The sequence below is a fragment of the Rissa tridactyla genome, chromosome 23, assembly GCF_028500815.1.
Source record: "Rissa tridactyla isolate bRisTri1 chromosome 23, bRisTri1.patW.cur.20221130, whole genome shotgun sequence".
In the NCBI taxonomy this organism is placed as follows: Eukaryota; Metazoa; Chordata; class Aves; order Charadriiformes; family Laridae; genus Rissa; species Rissa tridactyla.
In genome coordinates, this window is record NC_071488.1 from 2003462 (window position 1) to 2029447 (window position 25986).

Below are 25986 nucleotides of genomic sequence, written 5' to 3' on the forward strand. Positions count from 1 at the left end.
CATCTGGGTGCTGGGATGTCTCCAGCTCAAGACCCTGTGGCACCGCCGTACCCCACCCCGTGCCAGCACCCACGGGCAGGTGGCGGCTCGGTCCCCCACACCGGCCATGGTGAGGGGGGTGCCAAGCGCCAGCGTGTCCCTCGGTGGGGACAGGCAGCCCGGCAGCACCGCAGTGTCCCCAGGGCCGGCGCAGAGCGAGCGCTGCCGGGAAGGGAGGCAGGAGCCCGGGCTGCGGCGTGGGGAACTGGGGAGCTGTCAGGGGCTTTTTTTGCAGGATCAAAAGCAGGAGGGAGCCCCCGGCTCTCCAGGGACACAGCACGAGCTGGGGACAAACCCAGGCGGGTTGGGGTGCCCAAGCTGTGGCTGTGCCCAGCACGGCCGTGGCACGGGCATGGGGCACCCCGTGAGCAGCACAGCCGTGCCGTGCCACGGCAGAGGCCATGCTGGGGACTTAGCGGCTTCCTTATCCGCAGCTCGCTCATCCCCAAAAGGGATTTCTGCCTCCCCCTCTCCCGCGCCACGGCGGAAATCATTTGAATATTTTAGAAAATAGGCTTTAGCGGGGGAAAAACTGCCAGGGGAGAGGCAGCTCCGCCGCGATGCCCCGCTCCCCATCCCTGGGGATGTCCTGGTCCCCATCCCCTGCCCCACGGCCGGCAGCACACGCGTGTGTGAGGCACAACTGTGGTGGCACACCCCACGCATCCCCCCCCCCCGGCCGCCGCGTCCTGCTCGATACCCGCTGGCCGCGTGACAGGCGCCATGCCGGGGCACCGGGATCAATCCCGGCTGCTGCGCCGGGCAGGGGCTCAGGGGCGCGGCGGAGCCAGGCTCGGGGGGTCCCACACCCTCAGCAACCCCTCCGAAACCTCCGGGGGCCACGGGCAGCTTTGGGGGGGGGTCGTGCTGGAGGCAACTCCGCAGTGCTGGAGCCACCGGCATGACGGAGCACCGGGCGCTGCCGGCACAGCCACCGGCGTGCGTGGCACCCCAGGCCTTGGCTGATCCCCCTCCTCTGTCCCCAGTGGCGCAGACGCGGTTCGTGGAGGAGCCGGAGGACCAGACGGTGGTGGCCGGCCAGCGGATTGTCCTCTCCTGCGTGGTGCTCAATTACTCCGGCATCGTGCAATGGACCAAAGACGGCCTCGCCCTGGGCATGGGGCAGGGGCTCAAAGGTACCCACGGGGCGGCGGGTGGCTCTGGGGACGTCGCTGAGCGGGGCAGGGGCTGTCACCGCTCAGGAGGCTCCCGGTGTTACATCGGCAGCGCTGCTTCCCTCCGCCGGGTTTCCCAGCTCCCTGTGCAGCATCCCTGGCTGCTGCGGGGCCGGGGCCACGTGTCCCCACAGCGAAGCACCGGCTGGGGCTGGGTGTCCGCGCTCTGCCCCTTCCTGCACACACCAGGGTCCCTGCGCGCACCGGGGTCCCTGCACAAACCGGGGGTCCTGCACGCACCGGGGTCCCCGTACACTATGGGGTCCCTGCACGCACCAGGGTCCCTGCGCGCACCGGGGTCCCTGCATGCACTGAGCATCCCACGCGCACCAGAGATCCCACCCGTGCCAGGGATCCCACCCGTGCCAGGTCCCCGCTGGCTGCCCCTGTCCCCACCGGGGCTGGCACCGGGCGCAGGCGGAGACCCCAGCTCTGCCCAGGCTGCACCCCAACGGGCAGGAGCTGCTCCTCCATGAACAGGGGGGGTCCCTCCCACCCTCAAAAAGGGGCCCTGGAGTATCCCCCAAAGAATTGGGGTGAACCCCAGCCCCTCCGCGCTGACCCCCCGCGGTGCTGTCCCCGCAGCCTGGCCGCGCTACCGCATCGTGGGCACGGCCGACTCGGGCCAGTACAACCTGGAGATCACCGACGCCGAGCTCTCCGATGACGCCGTCTACGAGTGCCAGGCCACCGAGGCCGCGCTACGGTCCCGCCGGGCCAAGCTCACTGTGCTGAGTAAGGAGCCAGCCCCCCCGTGTCGTGTCCCCCATGTCCCCCGTGCCGTCGCGGGCAGCGTGGCCGCTCGCAGGCGCGGGAAAGGCTGGCGCTGCCTGCGCTGCCGCCCTCCCCCTTCCCTCCGGCAGCCTGGATGTGCCATTATCTTTAATGCCTTAATCTATATTCATGCCGTGGCTGAGTTACGGGACCTACGAGTGCAGTAACTTTGATTTCCCCGACTTTTGTGTCTTGTAAAAAAAAAAAAAAAAAAAAATAAGGAAAGAAGATGCTGGAGCCGCAGAGGAAATGTTGCATGAATGGGGTTTTGGGGCGGATTTCTTGCTTTTCTTAATTTTTTTTTTTTCCCCTCTCTCTCCTTCTTCCCCTGGCATTGAAATTCCCATTAGAAAGCTGGGAGATAAAAGGCGCGCGAGCGGGAGATGTGGCTGGGGTACTGAGCAGCGCGGCTCTCCCCACGCCGCAGCCGCTGGAGCGTCTCCCCGCGCCCCCCCAGACAGGGATGGTCCCCGGGGACCCCCAGCCCGAAGAGGCCGTGCTTGGCCTAGGGGGGGCTGCGGGCTGGTGGGAACAGCCCTGCCCCAGGGTCTTTGGGGTGGCACTGCCAAAGCTGGGGGGGGACTCCATCCCCGGGCAAGCTCAGTGGGGTCCCTCTGCGTCCCCTGCCCAGCGTGGGGCTCAGCTGGGGGTTCCCCAGGAACGGGGGTCCCTGGGAAGGGGGGTCCCCAGACATGAGGGTCCCCAAACAAGGAGGTCCCCAGGCAGGGGGGGTCCCTGGGCATGGGGGTCCCTGGGCAGGGAGTTCCTCAGGCAGGGGGGCCCCTAAACAAAGAGGTCCCTGGAGGGTCCCCAGACAAAGAGGTCCCTGGACATGGGGGTTCCCTGGGCAGAGGAGGCTCCTGTTGGCATTGGGGTCCCCATATGGGGGGGGGGGGTGGGGGGGGGGTGGGTCCCTCTCTGCCCTTCCTACAGCCACACTCCTCCGCCAGACACCTCCTCCTCATTTCCACCGTCACCGCCAGCTCCCCCAAGGGGGGGTTCGCAAACAGCCGAGGCCGTTCCAGCACATCCATCTCTGCATACGTGGCACCAACCACCACCCCCCCGGCCCTGAGCCCCCCTCTCCGAGCCCCCACGTCGGGGACCCCCAGCCCAGCCTCCTGCCCTGGCCTCTGCCGGCACGCGGTTTCCTTCCCGACGCCAAACGGTGCCTTTATCTCTCCCCGAGAGCCCAGCCCTAATAAATCAGTAACGGGGCTTTAGCTCCTGATCAAAAAGAGGATTAATACCCAGGCGGCACCGGCCCCGTTGAGGATCCGCTGTCGGGGAGGAGTTCTGCCCCCGCTGCCCTCCATCACCCTCCCGTTGTCGGAGCACGATCAATTTTTCAGCATCACGTCGGCTGGAGCGGGGTCTGTGCCCGGGGCTGTGGGAAGGAGCCCCGGCTCCAGGCAGCCGGCACCCACCCGGTGTCCCCTCTCCCCTCTGCAGTCCCCCCCGAGGACCCCACCATCGACGGAGCCCCCGAGATCCTGCTGCGTGCGGGGACGCCGTACAACCTGACCTGCCGGGCACGCAGCGCCAAGCCGGCGGCCACCATCGTCTGGTACCGGGATGGGCTCCAGCAGGATGGAGCCATCACCAGCACGGTATGGGGACACACTGGGACCCTGCGTCCATCCCCTCCGCCCCACGCCGTGCCTCGGTGTCCCCAGCGTGGTGCTGGGAGCCAACGGGGACTGTCCCCTCTCCCTGGCAGGAGGTGTTGGCCGACGGCAAGCGGGAGACAACCACCAGCCAACTCGCCATCAACCCAACCGACCTGGACATTGGGCGGGTGTTCTCCTGCCGCAGCACCAACGACGCCATCCCAGCGGGCAAGGAGACCTTCGTCAAACTCAACGTTCACCGTGAGTAGCTGCCGGGGGGCGGAGGGGACGATCCCTGCGTGTGGGCGGCACCGGGGTGTAGTGGGGGCTCTCGGGGTTGGTGAGTTCTCGGGGTTCCTGGGCATCACGGGGTGGCCGGGGGATCCTGGCCCCATGGTTGGAGTGGGTCCCTGCAGTGGTGCTGTGCCCACAGCAGGGGGGATTTGCCCAGTCCCAGCTGGGGATTCGCCCAGTCCCAGCTGCGGATTCGCCCAGTCCCAGCTGGCCGGTGCCAGGCTGGAGGCCAGACTGGGACTTCGTGGTGAACACCGACCTCCAGTGGCTGCTGCGGGAAGGCTCTGCCCTGCCGGGGCCGGCAGCACCCACCATGGGCAGGGACGCTGGGTGCCCATGGCGAGCACCCGCACCCACAAGGGATGCTGGGGACCCAGACCGGGAAGAGCTGCTGGGTGCTCAAGGCGAGCACGCGTGCTACGCAGGGATGGTGGGCACCCACGGCAAGCACCCACACCGGGCAGGGATGTGGGGCACCCGTGGCGAGCACCCACACCAAGCAGGGATGGTGGGTGCCCATGGCGAGCACCCACACCGAGAAGGGATGCTGGGCACCCACGGCAAGCACCCACACCAGGCAGGGATGTGGGGAACCCATGGCGAGCGCCCGCACCGAGAAGGGATGTGGGGCACTCACATCGGGCAGGGAATGCTGGGTGCCTACAGCAAGCACCCACACTGAGAAGGGATGCTGGGCACCCATGGTGAGCACCCACACCGAGAAGGGATGCTGGGTGCCCACAAGGAGCACCTACACCGGGCAGGGATGCTGGGTGCCCATAGCAAGCACCCACACTGAGAAGGGATGCTGGGCACCCATGGTGAGCACCCACACTGAGAAGGGATGCTGGGTGCCCACAGCAGGCACCCAGGATGGGCAGGAATGCTGGATGCCCACACTGGGAAGGGATGGAGGGCACCCATGGTGAGCACCCACCCCAGGCAGGGATACTGGGTGCCCACAGCGAGTATCAGAGCACTGCGGGCCATGCCCTGGGTGGCGGTGCGGGGAGGGGGCGACGCAGGCAGCCCCGGCAGCGCTGGGCAGGGGGACTGTCCCTTCGTCCCCTCTCCCTCCGCCACGCTGACCCTGCGCCAGCGCCCGTGACGGCTCCGTCCACCCTCCCGCAGATCCCCCGACCGTCACCCTGTCCATCCAGCCCCAGACGGTGCAGGAGGGCGAGAGGGTCGTGTTCACCTGCATGGCGACCGCCAACCCCGAGATCAAAGGCTACAGGTGAGGGTCCCCCAGGAGGTCCCTGCCCAGCCTCCTGGCTTGGCTTTAGCATCACATGGGGACGGGGCGGGGCCAAACGGGGCCATGAGGGTCCCGCGCACCCCCTGAAGGCACCCGCCTCGGGTCTCTGCCCCCCGCCAGGTGGGCCAAGGGGGGGGTGATCATCGAGGATGCCAAGGAGAACAAGTACGACACGCAGGTGGATTACACCTTCTTCACGGAGCCCGTCTCCTGCGAGGTGCACAATGACATCGGCAGCACCAACGTCAGCACGCTGGTGGACGTGCACTGTGAGTGGGGCGGTCCCCCCCCCCCGAGCCCCCACGGGGTGCTACTTCCCCCCCGCGGCTCCGCTCCTCACCCTCTCCCCCATCTCTCTCCAGTTGCCCCTCGCATCGTGGTGGACCCCAAACCCACCGTCACGGACATCGGCTCCGACGTGACGCTGACGTGCGTGTGGTCCGGCAACCCGCCGCTGACCCTCACCTGGACCAAAAAGGAGTCCAACATGGTAGGGTCCGGTGGCCAAGCTTTGGGTGGGGGGGGGCCAGGGAGGTGTCCGGTGCCCCCTCCCTGATGCTACCACGGCGCTTGCACCCAGGTCCTAAGCAACAGCAACCAGCTGTACCTGAAGTCCGTCACGCAAGCGGACGCGGGGCAGTACGTCTGCAAAGCCATCGTCCCCCGCATCGGCGTGGGCGAGCGCGAGGTCACCCTCTTCGTCAACGGTGAGTGACGTCCCCCCAGGCCCCCCCCCCCCGTCCCACACCCCCATCCGGGACGCGGATGGGCGGATGCAGTTGTGATGCCCGTGACAACTGTGTGTCCCCCACAAGCCGGGGTTTCGGTCAAGCCCCCTCCCTTGCCTCCCACAGGCCCCCCCATCATCTCGAGCGAGGCCGTGCAGTACGCGGTGCGTGGGGACCGCGGCAAGGTGGAGTGTTTCATCGGCAGCACGCCGCCCCCGGACCGCATCGTGAGTGTCACCGCGGGGGGCCGGGGGGGGGACAGGGGAGTTCTGGGGACAATGCTGAGCTGCGGGTGCTGACGCAGCCCCTTCTCCCCCCCTCCCCGGCGGGGCCAGGCGTGGGCCTGGAAGGAGAACATTTTGGAGGCAGGGACGCTGGAGCGGTACACGGTGGAGCGGACTAACACGGGCAGCGGGGTCCTCTCCACCCTCACCATCAACAACGTCATGGATGCTGACTTCCAGACCCGCTACAACTGCACGGCCTGGAACAGCTTCGGGCCGGGGACCGCCATCATCCAGCTGGAGGAGAAAGGTAGCGCCGGCACGGCAGCCACCTGGCACACCGAGGGGGCTGGCTAGGTCTCGGGTGTTGTGGGCAACGGGGCTTTGGCGAGGGCAAGCGCCCTCCTGCTGCGGCCACCTCCTGGCAGTTCCCCTGTCCCCTGTCCCCAGCTAACGTCTCCCCGTCTCCTGTAGAGGTCTTGCCCGTGGGCATCATCGCCGGTGCCACCATCGGGGCCAGCATCCTCGTCATCAGCTTCCTCGTGGCGCTCGCCTGCTTCCTCTACCGGCGCCGGAAAGGAAGTGAGTGGGGGACAAGGGGGGGGGTCTGCGGACACAGCAGAGGGGACCGTGGGTGCCACCCATGGCAGAGATGCCACCCATGGGGTGGGAGCGGGAGGGTGATGCCGGCGGCTGCCTCCATCCGTCCCCAGTCCCCTCCATCCCCGGTCCCGCGTGTCCCCAGGTCGCAAGGACGTCACCCTGCGCAAGCTGGACATCAAGGTGGAGACGGTCAACAGGGAGCCCCTGACGCTGCACGCAGACCGCGAGGAGGACACGGCCAGCGTCTCCACGGCCACCCGCGTCATGAAGGCCATCTACTCGGTAAGGGACACCCCATGGCACGGGGTCACCTGTCAGCATCCTTCCCCGCCCCACGCTGGGACGGATGGGACCAGGAAGGAACTAGACCGTCTCTCCCCCGCTCTCCCGCAGTCGTTCAAGGACGACGTGGACTTGAAGCAGGACCTTCGCTGTGACACCATCGACCCCCGCGAGGAGTACGAGCTCAAGGTCCGGTGACAGTGCCAGGGCGTGGGGGGGTGTAGAAGAAGGGCAGGTCCCAGTTTTGTCCCGCGCCGGGTGGCTGCGGGATGCTCGGCGCAGGGGAAAGGGCTGGGACGCATGTGCCCTCTCAGCTCATCCCCCCCTTCTCCTCACAGGACCCCACCAACGGCTACTACAATGTCCGCGCCCACGAGGACCGTCCATCCTCCCGCACCGTCCTCTACGCCGACTACCGCAACCCCGGCCCGGCGCGGTACGACACCCGCCCGCCCTCCCGCCTCTCCCACTCCAGCGGTTACGCTCAGCTCAACACCTACAGCCGCGGCCCCGCGTCCGACTACAATCCCGAAACGGCGCCGGGTCCCGGCCCCCCTCCCGGCACGGCGGGGGGCGAGACGGCGAGTCAACTCTCCTACGAGAACTACGGGGGTCACGCCGCCTTCCCGGCGGGCGCCGGTTATGCCACCTATCGCCTGGGGTACGGTCAGCCCCCCAGCTTGGAGAGGGCACCCTACGACGCCTACGACCCCATGGGCAAGTACGCCAGTGCCACCCGCTTCTCCTACACCTCCCAGCACTCGGACTACGGGCAGCGCTTCCAGCAGCGGATGCAGACGCACGTCTAAGGGAGGGGGGGGGAGCAAGGCAGCGCCGAAACTGGGGGTGGGGGGGCGGCACAGGCAGCGGGGGTCCCCAGGTACCTCACGACTGTCCCCTGATATTCAGGGGCTCATCCTGACCCTCCTGCCCCGCTTCTCCTCCGGCGGCTGGACTCCGTGTGCCGTGCCACCCCCGCCGCCTCCCGGGGGTTTGACGGCAGCGGGGACGTGCCCCGAGTCTCTTCGAGCTTCCACTCTTCAGTTCATTCTTTTCGGTACCTTCCCGCAGCAGGGAGAGGGTTGGGGGGGCATCTTTCCCCCTCACCCCATCCCCCACCCCGTGTCCCCCCCCCCCCCCACCCAATCCCACCCAGCCCCAGTGGGTGCGTGCGGGTCCGCACGGCTGTCGGGGCCGGCTCTGCAGCCTCCGGATCCTCCCCACAAGCACCGGGGGGCCGGATCCTTCCCCGATGGGTCCCCAGCACCCCTGAGCAGCACCCAGGAGCAAGGGGCCGTACATGAGCTGCCGCCAGAACCCCCCCCATGCCGTCCAGCCCCCCCATGCAGGGGCGCAGGGGGGTGCCATACGTGTGTATATACGTATATGCAATGCCCGGGTTCTGGTTTTGCCCAAAAACGCCCCTTCCCAGCCCATTCCCGTGCCCTGTGCCTTGATTTTGGGGACAGCTCCCCCCCCTCCCCATCCATCCCGCTTCCCAACAGCCCCCACGCCAACCCTCGGAGCAGGGGGTGCCCCAGGGGATGGGGACTGGCGAGTTCACAGCAGCAATCCCCCCCCCAGCAGCCCTGTGTCCCCCCCCATACGCACACTGGTACCTACGGGACGGGCTCCCACCCTGCCCTTGTCAGCGGGACCCCAAGCAACACCCGGTGGAACCGTCTCCATCCCACCGCCGGCGTTGGCGATGGGGGGGCTACCTCTTATGAATGTACAGAAAGGTGTAAATAAGGGGGTGTCGGCACCCCCCCAGCCACCAGCGAGCGTTACCATCCCCTCCCCAGCACGCTCCCACCCCGGCACCCCAAGGTTTGGCGAATGTTTTGAGCCGCGGCAAACCAAACCAGCTGGGAAGCGGGAGCTTGGCCAGTTCCCCCAGTTCCAGGGACTGGGAGGCACTGGGCAGCCGGGGCAATGGGGACCCCCCCGTTTTGCTGCCTGCGGCGATGATGCTCTCCCAGCCACAGAGCTGGGGGGGACGGGGGTCTTGTGGGGGTGAGTTTGGGAGGGAAGGTTTTGGCTTCCCAGTCACATTACTGCCCGAAGCTGTCCCCAAAGTCCCCCAGGATTAGGTACGAAACACACCCCCCCCGTGCCACGCGCGGCCACCCCATGGGGTGTCCCCCGGGGAGGGGGGCGACAGGCTTTGTCCCCATCCCACCGAGCACCCCGCTCCCAGCCGCCGATGGAGCCGGCCCCCGTGGGGCTGGAGCTGGCCCCATGGCGAGCAGGTACGATACGGGGGGGTGCTGACAGAGCCATGGAGCCAACGCAGCCCCAGCGGCACGGCCGGGGGGGTCCCCTGCCCCTCGCTTTTCCCCCACTCAACCCACCACCCCCCCCTAAAGGTACTGTCAGGACGGGCCAAACCCTGGAAGGTGCTGAGCCCGTGCCCAGCCTGAGCCTCCGACTGCAGGACTGCGTGCCATTTCTTGCAATGGTGCCTGATTTAACCCCCACCCCCTTCCTCCTCACACCCGAATCCCCCCCACCCCCCAGGGACAGCCCTGTTTTGGGGGTGGGGGGCTCCCGCCCCAGGTGCTGCACCCCCACGTCGATAGCAATAGCCACCGCGGGCCGTGTCCCTCCGCAGCCACCCCCGGGGGCCCTGAATCAAAGCCGAAGCTTTAAATTAACCCCCCCCCAGGGGATGGGGGGGGGGAACGGGGCCCCCCCCAGGCCACGGGCGAGCCCCCCGGCAGTGGGCAAGTGGGTCCCCTCCTTAGCACAGGCTGTTTTAGACCCCCCTAGAGACACGTATCTGTGATCCCCCACCCTGCCCCAACCTCCCATTTTTTTATTTTCCATTTTCCTTTTTTTTTTAAATATTATGTACTATATTTTTAGTCTTAAACACGATATATTATATATATTTAATTTTTTTATATATATATATATAAATATAAATGTTAAAAAAAAAAAAAAGGGGCTGCAGGTCACCTTTGTTCTGCGGGAGCATCGTGACGGGGTGGGGAAGGGGCCGGGGGGACGACGACAGAGCGGGGGCCGCAAGGTCTGGGGGGGACCCAGCGGTGCACGGCCAGCAGGGTTGGGGACAGGGGTGCTACAGGGACAAGCTCCTTCCCCGTGCCCAGCACAGGGCAATACTTGGACCTTGGGTGCCAGTTGCGCCGGGCTCCGCCGACCTGTTTCACCGGAGCTTTTAGCTGGAGCTGATGCCAGGAGGGGCAGGGGAGGTCTGCCAGCCCCTCCGCACCCAGCCTGCCTTTATTTTATATATATATATGTTTGTGTTTTTGTTTTTTTTTTTCCAGAAACCCCTGCAAACAGGCTCGCTTAACGATTTTGTTTCCCTACAAATGTAGCCTATTACTTGGTGTGTTTCCACGCCTGGTTTATTATGCATGAACCAAGCAATTTGCCTGCTGCTCCCGGGACCCATCTTTAAAACAAAAAAGGTGCTTTGTCATTCTTAATGGCTTTTGCTGGAGCGAGGAGCAGGCGGATGGAAGCACGGATAGACGGATGGATGGACACGGAGGGAGAGAAATTAAGTTTCTTCTCCGTCCATAACCCCTCTAACTCCAACACCACCGTGCGAACCAAGCCAGGCAGCTTCAAAGAGACGGGCTCAGCCCCGAAATCCAAGCCCCAGAGGTGTCTCTACCTCGCTGAAGAGGCAGCCTCCTTTCCCCAGGAAACAAATCTCCCCTCCTCGCCATCCGGCTAATTTATTCCCGAGCTGTATTCTAATTTATTCCCCAGGACGGCGGCAGGCTCACCGCCTCCTCACAGCGGCACAGAAATCTCTCGCCTTGTTCTTCCTCCCGCTTCCCTCGCGAGGCTGCAGCCTTCGGGGGAGCAGGGGGGAGGAATTCGGGGTGGACTGCGGGATTTTATTTCTATTCCATCCCTGCAGGCCCGTTCTCCCCTCGATGTGACGGAGAGGAGGGCGGCAGGCAGGAGGCAAGCGTCTCTGCCAAAGTTTGCGGTGGTGGGTGAAACCCCTGCTCTCATCCCCACGTTTGTGGGGGAAGAAAAACTTCCCCGTGGACCAACACATACTCACCCTCAGGTCGCAGGATTTTCTCCAAAGTCCATCCCGTGCCAGCAAAACTGCCAACCCGCAGCCTGGAGCTTGTTTACTGGGGGGGTACAGACAGACGCGATTTCACTCCGAGTCACCCTGACAGCTGCAGCAGGTTAAAAAAGAAGGAAAAAATAATTAAATAAAGATTCCCTCAAGAAAACCCTAATTTGTCTCTCAGAGCCCAGCACCCGATAATAACACGCTGTAACCAAAGAGAGATATGATTCCCGTCCCTTCCCTCACCGCCGGCTGTCACGCTGGAATTTAATCTTTCAGCCCTCTGTTACCCAGGCTGGTGATAAAATATAATTTGATTTTGCTCCTAATAAATCACGAGCTCTTGGAAGGAAAAAAAGACAGAGGGAGGGTTCAGGTTCCCTGAATTTGTCTGCACGGCAGAAGGATGGAAAAGTGGGTTAACCCAGCACCCCAGCACCGTGCTCGGCATCAGCAGCCGCCCCCAGTGCTGGCAGACGCAGGAAGCAGCGAGGCAAAGCAGCAGTTACAGGCAGGAGCTGCCGACAGGCCTCAGTTTCCCCACGTTCCCAGGGCTCCCGCAGGGCCGCAGCGGGAACAAACCACGAGGGCAGTGACTGTGGGACAGTCTGACACAGCAACCGCCCCTCCAGCTGCAGCCCGGCAGGGCCTACCCTGGGTAGGGCGGCTGCTTTGAGTGGAGAGAGGGACCAAGGGGGTGAGATTCCCCCCTCAGCCCCAGGCCTCAGTCCTCAAAGGGCTCAGAAGCCGGCCTAAGCGCCAGGCCTCGGCTCTCACAGGTCTCAGTGCCAGTCCTGGGCCTCAAAGGGCTCAGGAGCCAGCCTCAGCATCAGACCTCGGCCCTCACAGACCCCAGCACCAGGCCTCTGCCCTCACAGGCCTCGGGAGCCAGGCTCCGCACCAGGCCTTGGTCTTCACAGACCTCGGGAGCCAGGCTCTGCACCAGGCCTCGGTCTTCACAGGCCTCGGGAGCCAGGCTCCGCACCAGGCCTCTGCCCTCACAGGCCTCGGGAGCCAGGCTCCGCACCAGGCCTTGGTCTTCACAGACCTCGGGAGCCAGGCTCTGCACCAGGCCTTGGTCTTCACAGGCCTCGGGAGCCAGGCTCTGCACCAGGCCTCTGCCCTCACAGGCCTCGGGAGCCAGGCTCCGCACCAGGCCTTGGTCTTCACAGGCCTCGCGACCAGGCTCAGCATTGGGCCTCTGCCCTCACAGCCCTCAGCTACAGGCCTGGGCCCTCACACGCTTCAACGCTCACAGAGCTCTGCCTCGCCCCTTCAGGGCAACCGCCCTGTCTCACCTGAGAGGGGAGGGGAGGAGAGGGGAGGGGAGGGGAGGGGAGGGGAGGGGAGGGGAGGGGAGGGGAGGGGAGGGGAGGGGAGGGGAGGGGAGGGGAGGGGAGGGGGCTCGCCGCACAGCACACACCCTCCCTCCCACACCCGGCCCGCCCGGGCACTGCGAGCCCCTCCCCGCCGCGGGGCCATTTATAATCTCGGCAAATCCCGCGAGACTTGGGGGGTGGCACCGCAGTCGTGTGAGAACGAGGCGCGGGGCGGGGCTTCCGCCACCGCTGCGCCCACTGTACGTCATCACTGGGCGCTCGCTTCGCCCTCTTCCGACGTCATCACTGCGCGCCCGGGCCCAGGGGGGTGTGGGGTCGCCGGCGGGGGGGAACCGAGAGGGCCCCGGGAAGGGCCGGGGGGAGCTCGGCGGCGGGGGGGGGGGGGGGGCGATGGTCTCGGTAGGGCCTGAAGGGAACGGGACTGGGGGGGGTGAGAGGGCTGGAGGGTCCAGGGGGAATGGGGGGGGTTGGGCCTGGGCCCCTTCGTGGAGCAGATCATGGAGCCGTGGAATGGTTCGGGTGGGAAGGGACCTTAAGGACCATCCCGTCCCCCCTGCCCTGGGCAGGGACACCCCCCACCAGCCCAGGTGGCTCCAAGCCCCGTCCAACCTGGCCTTGAACCCCTCCAGGGATGGGGCAGCCACAGCTTCTCTGGGCAACCTGGGCCAGGGGCTCACCCCCCTCACAGCCAAGAATTTCTTCCCAATATCCAATCTAAATCTCCCCTCCTTCAGTGTGAAACCCTTCCCCCTCGTCCCATGGCTCCCCTCCCTGCTCCAGAGTCCCTCCCCAGCTTTCCTGGAGCCCCTTGAGGGCCTGGAAGGGGCTCCAATGTCTCCCCGGAGCCTTCTCTTCTCCAGGCTGACCAGCCCGGCTGGAGCTCTGTGGGTGCGGTGCTCAGGGCCACGCTTTAGTGGTGGCCTTTGTAGCATCATGGAACGGTCGGGGTTGGGAGAGACCTTTCAGATCATCGAGTCCAACCCTTAACCCAGCCCTGCCCAAACCCCCACTGCCCCACGGCCCTCAGCACCGCGTCTGCCCGGCTTTTAAATCCCTCCAGGGATGGTGACACCCCGCCCTCCCATGGGCAGCCCATTCCGATGGTTGACAACCCTTTCAGCAAAGAAATATTTCCTAAAAATCGATCCTAAACCTCCCCGGCACATGGGTTAACCGTTGGATTTGATCTTAAAGCTCTTTTCCAAACAATTCTATGATTTTAGGGCTGGAGGGGTCAGGGCTGGCATCTGACCCCGAGCTCAGGGGCTCTGGAGGGGCCAGGGCTGGGGGGACCCAAGGCTGGGGGACACTGGGGACCCTGGTGGGGGTCTGCCACCCCCATAACCCTGTTCTCCTCCCTGGCTGGGGGGCGGCGGCCAGAGCTGGGTCCCTCCGTCGGCAGCCTCACCCACACGCAGGTCCCTGGGGGGACTGAACGCCGACACGCTGTCCCCGAGCAGCACGGGGGGTTCATCCCGGAGCGGTGCCCGGAGGACACGGCCGAGCCCGGAGCGGGGGCAGGAGGGGACGGGATGGGTTTGCCGAGCGCTTCAGGGCTCTCCCGGGGAAGACGCCGCTCGCAAAGTGCTAAATAGTGTTACTGCCGGCCCGGCCCCGGGAGGGAGCGCGCCGTAAGAGTGAAATCTCTATCCCAGACTGTCGGTGATGAATAATAAAACGCTGCGTTTCTTTTCTCAGCCCCCTCCGGCGGCCGTTTCTGGAGCGCTGGCCTAGTTCGCAGCACGGCGCTTTGGCGGGGGCTGGGGGGGGGACACACACCGGGTGCCAGCGGGAGCCGCTCGCGGCAGCCTGGCGTGCTTCGGCCACGGCGAAGGGGCTTCGCTCTCCCGAGTTCGGCTGCCCCTGCCCCTCGCAGCGCGGCAAAACCGGGACCCAGCCCCAGCGCTGGCAGGTTCCGCTCCGGCCGTGGCTGCGGGGGGCACGGGCACCCCCCCGTTTATGTTACCTCCTGGTTTTAAATGGGTGGGTTTTGGTCACCAGCGTGTGCTGGAGGGAAAGGGGGGCTGGCATCGGCTTGCCACGGGGGTCAGTGCCCCCCCCAGCGCTGGCCTGGCCCTTCGTCTCGTGCGATGGCAGCGCTGGGGGTGAGCCCCAGGCGTGGGGGGTGAGATGCCACCCACGGCACCCACCAGATCCCCGCAAAAATACCCTGTTTTCTGTCTGCGGCGGGTGACAAGCAGCCGGGACTGTCAGGGAGTCCTTTCCTGAGGCCACACTTCCCTCTGCTGGAAGGCCACGCGGGCGCATCCTTCTCCAGCCAGGAGATCTCTGGAGTTACTGGGAGCAGAGAAACCCCCCCCCAGCCTCGGGTTGTCACCTGCAGGGAGAGAAACCGGGTGGGGAAAACACGCAGCGGTGCCTCGGCCACCCGTTCTCGGGAGCTGAAGCGAGGGGCGCAGCCTGGCGGGGCATCGCTCCTGCTCCTCGCCCCCCTCCGCCAAGCCGAGCCAAGGGGCAACTTGGCCGGCGACTCATTGTGCCCTCCGTGTCACCCTGAGCTGGCTGCCGCGGGGCCAGCAGCGCAGGAGGTGAAGGAAGGGCTTTGCCGAGGTGTGAAATCGCGGCCGGGGGGCGGGAAGTGGTGTCGGTGCGATATTGCAAACGCGGACACCCCCCCCCGCCTCTCCCCGCTTTGTGCTTTCGTTTGCTGCTGGGCGAGAAGGCAGCGGAGGGTCGAGGATGGGCCGGTGCCGCGGCGGCCTTTTCGGGGTTGCCTTGCTGGCCACGACCATCGGCTTTGCAGGTGGGTGGAGGGCGAGGGAGGGGGTGTCTGCAAAACAGACGGGGAGGGAGGGCTGGGGTCAGCCAGAGCATCCCACCATGCCAGCCAGACCCCCCCCGGCGGGGGCGTTTTGGGGTCCCCCATCTTTCTGTGTCTTTAGCCCCGGGGGGAAGGAAGGGGGAAAACGGGCTCCTGGCACCTGCCTTCGCTTTTTTTCTGCACCCTGTTTTTCCTGATGCACCCATTTTTTTCTGATGCTTAAATTACCCCAAGCCCGGGCGCAGCCCCGGCAGGTGAACGGCGTCCTGGGGGGGTCCGTGTTGCTCTCCCCGCTTCTGCCCCGCAACAAGACGGTGAAGGAGATCGAGTGGAGCTTTTCAGCCGGCGCCGGTGCCACCATTCAAGTGGCAGAGTTCGGCCCCGGTGGCTTCAAGCGCCCCGACCCCAAGGACCGGTTCAAGGAGCGGCTGGAGATGTTCAACGCGACGGCGCTGAAGATCAGGGCCCTGGAGAGGGGCGACAGCGGGGTCTACGGGGCTCGGATTAAACTGCACCCGGCGCTGGTGGAGGATCAGTCCTTCAACCTCTCCGTCTACGGTGAGCGGCTGCAAAGCAGGGAGGGATGGAGACCATAGGAATTATTTATTTTCAGGACGTGGCCCCTCCGTTGGCGCAGCTGGGATGTTCCCAGCCCTGGGGACTGATTCGCCCCTCTGTCCCCCGCCCTCCGCGTCTGCGAAGTGACGATTTGCTGTCACCTCGAGCTGAGTTCTCAGCAAGGCGTGTGGTTTTCCTGGCCACGAACAAGCGCGGTGCCTGCCCTCCTGCCTGCCCGGGGCTCAGCGTCGGCCGCTGACCAGGGCCCTGCTCTCCCCCCGCACAGCAGGTAGCCACTCGCTGCTCCTCGCTTGCCAAACGGTGGCTGCCGAGCCCAGGCCGGTGAGCACGTTGGCAGCTCCAGCTCTGAGCTCCCCATGCCATTTCCCGACCTCCCGGCTCTGGCACGCTGCGGCCATGCCGGGCTTGAGCTAATCGGCTCTGGCAGCCGGCCACGGCAACGGGGCGTGTGGCCGGTCCCCGCGGCCATGCTGCTTCTTGAGCTGCATCCTGGCTGCTCCCAGCCTTTCGGTTGCCCCCGCGACGGGAGGGCAGGGGGGAGGATCCGCTTTTACCCGTGTGTGTAATCCCTTCCCGTCACAGAGCCGCTGCCGGAGCCCGGAATCCGGAGCTGGCTGCTTTCGAAGAGCCCCGCGTGGTGCCACCTCCTGCTGGAGTGCCACCTACCCAGCAGGACGGGGGGCACCGTTGCCTGGATGAGAGGCTGGGGGGAGCCGGGGGGTGTCAGGGTGCGTGCCCTCTGCGGCGGGGTGCTCCAGGTTGGGGTGCAGCCCGGCTCCCCCAACACCACCCTCACCTGCAGGGCCTGGCGTGCCCTGGAGGAGCGGAGACGATCCATCCACCTGGCCAGCGTCTGCTGGAACGGAGGTGAGAGCGGCGTGGAGGGGTCGGAGGGGAGGGCGAGGGGCTTTTGGGGGGTCTCCTGGTATCTCCAGGTACCCCCGAGCTCCCTCCTGCCCCCCAAAAGGGCTGTTTTGGCAGCCGGGCATCCCCTCACTGCTGTCCTTTCCCCCGCGCAGGGGATGGCGTCAGGCCCGGCCGCTGGACCGTGGTGGCTGCAGGGATGCTGCTGGCAGCCTACGCCGCCAGGCTGGAGTTTCCCAAAGTCCCTCCGTGGCACCGTCCCCAATGAAGAAGGATGCGGTGACAGCTCAGACCTCCATGCCCGCCTTCGCTGACGCTCTCTGCTTCACTCTGGCGCTGCCCGGCCTCTCCCTGTGCCGTGGGGACATCCCTGTCTGTCACATGCCAAGAACTTCTCCCAGCTGCAGGGAGCAGCTCCGGCAGCAGCGCGTGCCAACGGGAATGGCGACCTCAGGACCGATCCCGTGTCCTTCTCCTGGGTCCCACCCCAACATCCCGGCAGAGGATGGAGCCGGCGGCATTTTCCGGCGCAATGGTGGGGGAGTGATGGACCCAAAGGTTCCCAAAGTTCGGTGTTTCCCAATGTCTTGAGCCGGCACCCCACGCCTTCGGGCAAGCCCCGGCGAGGTGCTGCCATCTCCCCGTCCCGCAGGGACCACGGGGGATGTCTGACGTGGTGACGCTTCACCTCGCCGGGGACATCCCCGCCTGCAAAACCCCTCAGCGCCGGCTCGTGGGCAGGAGGGTTCGGCAGAAGGAAACCCCCGCCTCGCGCAAGGGCTGGTGTCACCCCCGGCCAGCGCCTGCCGCAGAGCCCCGTCGCCGGATGGATGGTCTTCGTGCCACCCAGCCACGTTGTTCCTCAGCTCTCAGACCAGCCAGTTTTCCCCGTTTCAACTCAGCAACTTTCATTTCCCCTCTGCCTTCCAGAGGTGTGGGAGGAACTGGCAGAGCGGGCGGCGCGTCCAGCCCCTGCTCGGCTGCCCGCTCCGCTCGGGGAGACCCCGGCGGGCAATTTTGGGGCGTTCACTTGTCACAAACATCCCGTGTCCCTTCCCCAGGCCGCCCTCAGTTTCCCCAGCACTTTGAGGATCCTCGTTTGAATGCGCCCCGTGAGAAGGGCTGGAGTGAATTGTCCCCGGGGTGCAGGTTACTCATTTCGCTCAGAGGCAGGGGGCGGCCAACGCTGTCACCCCCGCTCCGTCCCGCTGCAGGGAGAGCAGCCCCGCTGCGGGGGCTGCTTCCCCCCTCCCTGTTTTCCACTTCGACATGCTGGAGCTTTTAAATAAAAAATAAGCTTTCTGCGCCGCTAATGGAAAGCGCTTCCTTCCAGCCACAGCCCCCGCAGCAGCTCAGGGCTCCTAAATCTTGGCTGGGAGGGCTCGCGGGGGGGAGCAGGGGGGCAGTTTTCTGCAGCCCCCCAAAGGGGGAGAGGTGGGGGGGGAGCCCGTGGGGATGGTTTGGCAGGTCCACGGTTGCGTTGGCATCACCGCCACACCCTTGCCAGGGCATCCCATTCCGCAGGTGCATCCCCCGTGATTCAGCCAAGACCTCGCAGCCCCACGGGACATCCCTTCCCCTGCTGCTTTCGGCACCCAAGGGTGCTTGGGCACCCTCATACCCCCCTCCCCGGGAGCGGAGCTGGGGGTGCTCCCCCGACCCGGCTCTGGGATGCTCCTGCTGCCTGGCTTTTCCCAGTTAAGGGCTCTGGACATTGGGAAACCCCTGTTTCAACGAGCCCCCAGGTCCAGCGGGGCACCCAGCACGGGCATCGCCGCCGTTAATCCGGGCACTGACGCGGGACGCGCGGGGTCGGGGGCCACCCGTCAGCCCCCACCGCGCTCCCTCCACATCCCCGCCGGCGTGGGTCCTGCACGCTTCCCTAATCATTTCTGGCGAGCTAATTAATAAGCTCGCTGCGCCCCGCGATGCAGGGCTTCCTACGGGTTGCGGCGAGAGGCGGCTTTGCTCCTCCCCGTCTCTCCTGCCGCTGACTCTGCCCACTGAGCCGCACGAAGAGCCGAGGAGGAGAAATGGAGGGGGAATTGGCCAGGAGAAAAGCCCGGCTGCCCTCGCTGCTGCTGGCGCTGCTGGGCCTTGGGCCAGGTGAGTGCGTGGGTGGCCGCCACCCAGCCGCCGTCCCGCGGGTGGCAGGGGGCTGGCGGTGGGGTGGGCTGCGGGCAGGGATGCCGACCCCATCCCGCCTTCTCCCTGCCCGCTGGGGGCTCATCCCGACCCGCCCCGATGCCTCCCCCGCCACCACCATCCTCCAGCCCTCCGTGCTCCCCGGATGGTTTTGGGCAACGCTGGTTTCAAGCGGTCCAGCCTTAACGAGAGGTTTCGTAACGAGGCGGTGGCCGAGCAACTGCGGATGCCACCCCCCCCCTTCCACCGGCTCCATCCCCCTGTGAGGGTCCCCTCGCCCCCAACGTGTCGCCCCAAGGAGCCCTTTAACCCCCCGGGGCCGTGGCGGATGCGGCTGCAAAGCGGCTCCTTACGTAAAGCGGGAGCGAGGAATCCCCTTAATTCCCAGCCCGCTAATCCGCACGTTCAATAATTCCCATAAAACCTCCCAATTCCTACGGAAAGCATCTAATAGTACAGGCAGATTAGCCAGGGAGGGGGGACGGGGGGGGGACGGGGTATCTTCCTAACGATTAATTAGCTTCACGAGCACGACAGGCTGTCACCGGGCGGTGATGGCACAAGGTGCCAGCCCTGCCAGCGCTGATGACAAATCTCTGACCCAGCTAGACGGAAAATAGGCTGTTAACGACGCTTCGGAGTTTTCCAGCTGCTTTCTTTGATCAAAATTATTTGATATCAGAGCGGAGCGCGGCGGCGGTGGGGGGGCGGGGGTGGGGCAGTGGTGGGAAAGAGCAAAACCTGGGCTAAAATCAGCCCCAGAGACCCCCCCAGTCGGGTGAATCCAGGTGCCGAATACGAGAGGATGCATCGGGCATCGACGCCTTTACCCCCTTCCTCACCCACCGGATCCTGCCGGGGGATGGGGGGGGTGTCAAGGCGGTGGGTTCCCCAAATCCTGGGGTAAACAGGATGAGCCGGGAGGATGCCGGGGGCGGGTAGGGGGGGTGAGGCGACGGCCAGGCTCGGCAGAGGCCTGGCACCGGCCGCCTTTTCCCAGCCGTCATTTCCTCCGGCCGCTCATACAATAGCGCGGGGGCGGCCGGTGGGGACCCCCACACACACACACGCTTCCCCCGGAGAGCCGCGGATGTGCCAGGGGAGGGTGGAAAATGCCGGGAGGGGTGCAGGGAGGATGCCCGTGTCGCTGCCCGTGCTGCTGCCTCTTCTCCTGCCTCCTCTCCTGCCTGCGGGGTGCCCTGGGCCAGCAGCCCCTGGTTTCACTGCAGTGGGCATTGTCCCGCCAGGGAGGGACAGCCCATGGATGGCGGGACAGAGGGACAGAGGGACAGAGGGACAGCACACGTGCACCTCCAGCCTTCCCACGGCCGACGCATCTGCCCAAGCTCCTCCATAAGAATCCCGATGAGCTTCCCCCAGGCATCCCCCCCCCCCAGCTCCTTTCTCCTGCTCAGGGTGGTGGCTGTCCCCTACTGTCCCCCTTGGCGCCTGGGGACCCCCAGCTTCCCCATCAGCACCCCACTGATCCCCCCCCCCCCGACGTCCCCCACATGGGCTCAGCATCCTCCCTCCGGAGCCATGCAGCGACGGTGCCCGCGGCCGGGGCAGCATCAGGCGGGGCCCCAAAAACTTCACAAATTGCCCCAGAAAAGAGTCTGAAATTTGGTCAGGGTTAAGATTTCGGCCGGAAGAACGGGAATCGCGGCCGGGGATAAGCAGGATCAGAGCAACAAAAGCTCCGGCGACGCGGAGCGCGTCTTACACAGCGAAGCAAAGAGGCAGCTTGTAACGCGGGGCTGCGGGAGGGGTTTATACGAAGTAAACACTGGGATGGCTGCGTTTAATCTGCTTTAATATACTGGCACATCTGCTTCTGCCTCCCGCGGGCCGGGGGGGCGGCGGGGGGGGGCACCCAGGCCATGCGGGACCCCTCACCGTGGCGGGGACCCAGCCGGGACGGGGACAAAGCCGCTCGCCCCGACCTCGCCATCCCCAGGGCTGAGCATCCCGGTTCCCGCGTGGGCCGAGGAGCGGGAGAAGGGGGGGCTGTTCTCCCCACGGCAGAGGGGACGTGGGGGGCCGCGGGGGCCGGCAGAGGAGACAGCTTGTAGGTAGGCGGGAGCTGCCAGGAGCGAGGGAGGTGGTGCCGAGCAGCTCCTGGCATGATTTTGCAGAGAGCTGGTGATGCTGCCGAAAAAAACCCACCCAAGCCGTGGTGGAGGCTCAGGCGAAGGGGCCAAAACTCGCCCGGGATGGAGGCAACAAACTCCATCCCGCCGGGAATCGCTCTGGTCCTGCACCCCCCGGGTGGCTCTGTCCCTCCCGGATGCAGCAGCCCCCCACCACGCAGGGACCCCCCAGCCGTCCCCTTAACCCTTGTCGATCTTTCGTAGGCATCTTGGCCGAGGGGCGGTTTAAGGCGGACAATGAGGTTTTGGAGCTGCTGGCTGGGAATTCCTCCCAGAGCCTCTTGGAACGTTGTACTGGTGAGAGCCCGGCCGCAGCCCCGGGGTCGGCAGCGTTCAGATGGGGCCATTCCATCTGAACCAGTAGATGCTTTATATTTTTCCTGTGGCAACCAGTTTCCAAGCCCGGCATCCTTCCTTCCCTGCCGGAGCAGGAGGTGGCTCCGGCAGGACAGCGGGTCATCCTGGGGGGGACATCCCTGTCCCCAGCCCGGAGAGGGACCGGCCGGCGGAGAGGAGACCAGGCGGCTGCATCAGGGCAGGAAGATGCTGCTTCTTCCCCCCCCTCCCCAAAAAGGGACTCATCCCTGAGGGTCCTTCTGTCCCCAACTTGTCCCTGCTGTCCCTGTCTTGTCCCCGCTGTCCCTGTCTTGTCCCCAGACGCCCGGTGACTTTCGGCTTTGTCCACAGAGCTCCTCTTCGGCCAAGCCCGGGCGCAGCCCCGGCAGGTGAACGGCATCCTGGGGGGGTCCGTGTTGCTCTCCCCGCTTCTGCCCCCCAACAAGACGGTGAAGGAGATTGAGTGGAGCTTTTCAGCCGGCGCCGGTGCCACCATTCAAGTGGCAGAGTTCGGCCCCGGCGGCTTCGAGCGTCCCGACCCCAAGGACCAGTTCAAGGAGCGGCTGGAGATGTTCAACGCGACGGCGCTGAAGATCAGGGCCCTGGAGAGGGGCGACAGCGGGGTCTACGGGGCTCGGATTAAACTGCACCCGGCGCTGGTGGAGGATCAGTCCTTCAACCTCTCCGTCTACGGTGAGCGGCTGCGCGCTGGGGCCAGAAATAGAAAACCCTGAATGTGAGCGCTAACCCCTTTTACAGGTGGGGAAACTGAGGCACGGAGCAATGATGGAGTTTGCCAGGGTAAATTGAAAGCCCTGAGTACAGGCACTAACCCCTTCTACAGGTGGGGAAACTGAGGCACAGAGCAATGATGGAGTTCGCCGGGGTAAATCAAAAGCCCTGAGTACGGGTACTAACCACTTTTACAGGTGGGGAAACTGAGGCAGGGAGCACTGATGGGTTTCCCAGGGTTAGGTGAAACCCCAACCTTTGTGCCCCAGTGCTTGCAGCCCCTCAAGCTCTGTACAAGGCCAAATCCTGTCACCCCAGGGCTCCCTGGGCTGGCCATGCCGTGCCTTGCTGGGGACCAGCGTGACAGTGGGGACGAGTGGGGTGGAGAAAAATCTGCCACCCCATGGTGACCCGTCCCTGCCATGGGTCGCAGAGTCGGTGCCGAGCCCCCGGACCCGCAGCCAGCTCCTGGCCAGCACCCTGGAGTGGTGCAACCTGACGCTGCAGTGCCAGGGCACCGGCAAAGGCGCCGTCAACGTCACCTGGAAGAGGGACAACATCATCCGGGACCTGACCTCCGATCGCCACCAGCTCTCCCCGGACGGCACCACCTTACGGGTGGCCCTGCCACCCACCGCCGCCAACGTCACCTACGCCTGCACCGTCAGCAACCCCGCCGACCAAAAGGTCGTCCTCTTTGACCTGCAAGCCATCTGCCAAAGCGGAGGTGAGACCCTCGCACCCGGGAGGGGGGCTCGGGGGTCCCACACCTCCTGGGGTGGGTGGGCTCAGCCCTTGGTGGGGGGGTTGGCACCCCTCAGTTGCCTCTCTCTGCTCCCCCCCAGGGGGACAGACGTCCTTCTCCAAGTCGGGGTACATCGTCCTGACCCTCATCCTGCTGGCGGTGAGCCTGGGGGGAGCCTTCTGGTGCTGGCGGATGAATAGCGAGAAGGCGGCAGACCCAGGCAAGTGAAGCCCCCGCCCCCGGCATTCCGAGAGCCGGCACGGCTTTGGGGGGGCTGAGGGTGTTCCCCAGCCCCCCGTGATGTCCCGGTCCCCTGCAGCTGCCACCCCCACGGTCCCCGCCGAGGAGAGCCCCTCCGACCCCCAGTACACCGAAATCGTGCGCCGGAGCCCCCCGGAAGGTAATGACCAGGTGAGGCCCCCGGGGGGGGGCTGGGGGCTGCTACCCGGGGAGGGCTGTGCCGGGGGGTCACAGTCCAACTGGGGGCGCAGCCACTCTGGGGGTCCTCAGCCATACCAGGGGGCCCCACCACACCGGGGTCACAGCCGTGTCGGGGGGCTGGGACACATGGGAGTCCTGGCCACACTGGGGGTCCAGCCACGCCAGGGGTCCCGGTAACACTGGGGGTCCCAACCACAGCCCAAACTGGGGGTCCTGGCCACACTGGGGTCACAGCCACACTGAGGTCCCAACAATACTAGGGGTCCTGGCCATGCTGGAGGGTTCAGGCCAAACTGGGGGTCCCAGCCATGCTGGGGTCATGGCATCACGGGGGTCCCAGCCACGTCATGGTCCCAGCCATGCTGGGGGTCCCAGCCACACTGGAGTCATGGCCAGACGGGGGGGTCTCAGCCAAACTGGGGGTCCCAGCAACCCCAGGGGTCCCAGCTACACTGAGGTCATGGCATCACGGGGGTCCCAGCCGCATCAAGGTCCCAGCCACACTGGAGTCACGGCCATACTGGAGAGTCTCAGCCAAACTGGGGGTCCCAGCAACCCCAGGGGTCCCAGCCACAGCGGGGTCCTGGCCCCAGGGGACACCCAGACACCCATGGGTGCACGGCTCTGCTGGGGCAGAGCATCCCGCAGGGGCTCCCCGGGGCCAGTGGGTCCCTCACCATCCCCCCTCCTCGTTCCCCCAAATTCCTGCTGCAGGGCCTGGGTCACCCCGAAAGTAGCCAGGAGCAGAGCTCGCCGCAGAAAGCACCGGTCACCACCGTCTACGAGCAGATCCGCCGGGCGCCAGAGGACACGGCCGAGGAGGTGACATAGACCCTCAGGTGCGGCGGGGGCTGCCCCCAAAAGGGGACCAGGGACAGGGGGCGTCTGCATGTGGGGATCCCCCCCCAGCTGAAGGGTTCCTCTCTCCCCTAGGCACCCGCAGAGCCGGAGCATCGGGATTTTCCGGAAGGGCTGTAAAGTGCGTTGTGTGCCAAATCCGAACCCTCCAGCCCCTGTTTTGGCTCCGGGGATGGGAGGCCCCATCTCGGGGTGACAGCCGGACGGACGCTTCCCCCCCCTCTCCCCCCGACACCTCCAGTTTCTCTCCAACCTCCTTGTCTGATGCCCTCCGAGACTTTCTGGGGAGCGGGATCTCGGACCGAGGCAGAGACCAGCGGCGGCGAAGCTGGGGGATCTTCCGTGGTCCCCGGATGCCCCGGGATGCTCTGGGATGGGGGGGGGATGACACCGGGGTTCACCTCCCGCGTGCCACCACTGCCAGGCTCGGCCAGGGCTGGGGACACTGGGGAGGGCACAGGGACACATTCTGGTGCTGGTTGGGCCGTGCCGCTCTGGCACAGCACTGCGGGTCCAGGATGAGACCCCTGGGGGGACACTGACCCCCCCCATCCTTCCCCAGCCCCCTCCCAGCCTCCAGCTCCTCGCGGGGACCTTCTGTGCGGTCCCACCTGCTTCACCACCGCCACAGAGACACGGGGGGGGGGAGACACCCCAGCATGTCCCCCCCAGCCCCGTCCCATGCGGCTCCATTGGAGGGGACCCAGGTGGCATCTCCGGGGCCAAAGAGGGATGCAGAAGGGACCGTCGCCCGTGCAGATCCACCAAGGAGCACCCCCATTTCCCCCCCATCCCCCACACCGCCGTAGCCGTTGCCCGTGCAGCTTGTGCACCGTCGCGACGGAGGGGGTGTCACTGCCTGTGTGTCCAGCACCTACTGTCACGGGGCCCCTCGCTCAGCCGGACCTCCCGCCGCTGTACAAACAGCAAATAAATGTTGGTGAGATCACAGGGGAGAGCTGGCAGGGGGGTGGGCACACGTGGGCACGCGTGTGCATACACGTGCATACATGCGTGTACATGCCTGTTGCTCTCTGTGCAGCCACTCATGGACCCATTGCACTAAAAGCATCCCCGGGGCCGCGCAAACTGCCCAGGTTGGGGGCTGCACCCCGAGAAACCCCAGCCTGCCCCCCCTGCCATGCACGGAGGGGGATGCAGTCACCTCTCGCTTCCCTTGTCGGAACAGCAGCCGCGGCATGACCTCCGCTCATGGTCTGTGAAATGCCTGGGACCAGCCCAGACCCCACATTCCCCGCCTCCGAAACCCGGGGGGTTCCCGCAGCCCAACTCTCCGTCACAGCCAGGACACGGCAGGAGAGCCCGGGGGTGCCAACAGCACTGTCCCCAGAGACCTGCTTCTCTTTTATATGTCTCCTCCCACCGCGGTGGGGGTTCTGCTTCAGCGAGAGCTTCTCAAGCGAAGCCTTTGCTGCTGGCAGGGAGGAACCGGCCAGGCCCCAGTGGGAAACGCAGCCTCGGGGCAGGGGATGGGACAGCCCGAGTGCAGGGGACGGGACATCCCAGATGTGGTGGATGGGATATCCTGGTTGTGGGGGACAGGGCATCTGGGTACAGGGGACAGGACATCCCGGGTGCAGGGGACAGAAGGACATTCTGGGTGCAGGGGCCAAGAAATGCCACGTGCAGGGGACAGGGCATCCCGGGCACAGGGGACAGGACGTCCCAGCTGTGTGTGGGGAATAGGACAACCCGGGCACAGGGGACAGGACATCTGAGGTGCAGGGGACAGGAGCATCCCCAGTGCTGGGGACGAGACATCCCAGGCTCAGGGGACAGGAGCATCTGGGCGCAGGGGACAGGAGCATCCCAGGCACAGGGGACAGGACGTCCCAGATGCAGGGGACAAGACATCACAGGCACGGGGGACAGGAGCATCCCAGGCACGGGGGACAAGACATCCTTGTGCTGGGAGCCCATCCTGGGTGCCTACGCCA

General features: G+C 65.8%; 3 protein-coding genes across 5 annotated transcripts; all 3 read left to right on the plus strand.

Annotated features, from left to right (window-relative positions):
- The first annotated feature begins 940 nt into the window (after window positions 1-940).
- Window positions 941-7796, plus strand: KIRREL1 (kirre like nephrin family adhesion molecule 1). Its single transcript, XM_054183018.1, has 14 exons — window positions 941-1175; window positions 1800-1949; window positions 3441-3598; window positions 3709-3859; window positions 5024-5129; window positions 5271-5419; window positions 5513-5640; window positions 5731-5857; window positions 6005-6105; window positions 6214-6412; window positions 6553-6684; window positions 6848-6987; window positions 7099-7176; window positions 7326-7796. Exons 1-14 carry the CDS (start codon window positions 941-943, stop codon window positions 7794-7796), a joined length of 2325 nt encoding a protein of 774 aa, XP_054038993.1.
- Window positions 7797-15062: 7266 nt separating this feature from the next.
- Window positions 15063-17909, plus strand: LOC128901019 (uncharacterized). 2 transcript variants are annotated; one of them, XM_054182757.1, is made up of 4 exons: window positions 15063-15160; window positions 15413-15736; window positions 16340-16624; window positions 16777-17909. In XM_054182757.1, the coding sequence occupies exons 1-4, from the start codon at window positions 15097-15099 to the stop codon at window positions 16887-16889; spliced, it is 786 nt and encodes a 261-aa protein (XP_054038732.1). In that variant the 5' UTR covers window positions 15063-15096; the 3' UTR covers window positions 16890-17909. The 2 variants fall into 2 exon arrangements, with proteins under 2 accessions (XP_054038732.1, XP_054038733.1); XM_054182758.1 differs by having other exon boundaries at window positions 16560-16624.
- Window positions 17910-18306: 397 nt separating this feature from the next.
- On the plus strand, window positions 18307-25642 carry LOC128901109 (SLAM family member 5-like). 2 transcript variants are annotated; one of them, XR_008463417.1, is made up of 7 exons: window positions 18307-18727; window positions 21604-21945; window positions 22418-22711; window positions 22830-22949; window positions 23049-23129; window positions 23885-24009; window positions 24104-25642. XR_008463417.1 is itself a non-coding variant. In XM_054182911.1 (7 exons), the coding sequence occupies exons 1-6, from the start codon at window positions 18655-18657 to the stop codon at window positions 23999-24001; spliced, it is 1038 nt and encodes a 345-aa protein (XP_054038886.1). In that variant the 5' UTR covers window positions 18307-18654; the 3' UTR covers window positions 24002-24009; window positions 24104-25641. The 2 variants fall into 2 exon arrangements, 1 of the variants encoding a protein (XP_054038886.1); XM_054182911.1 differs by having other exon boundaries at window positions 23049-23140; window positions 24104-25641.
- The last annotated feature ends 344 nt before the right edge of the window (window positions 25643-25986 follow it).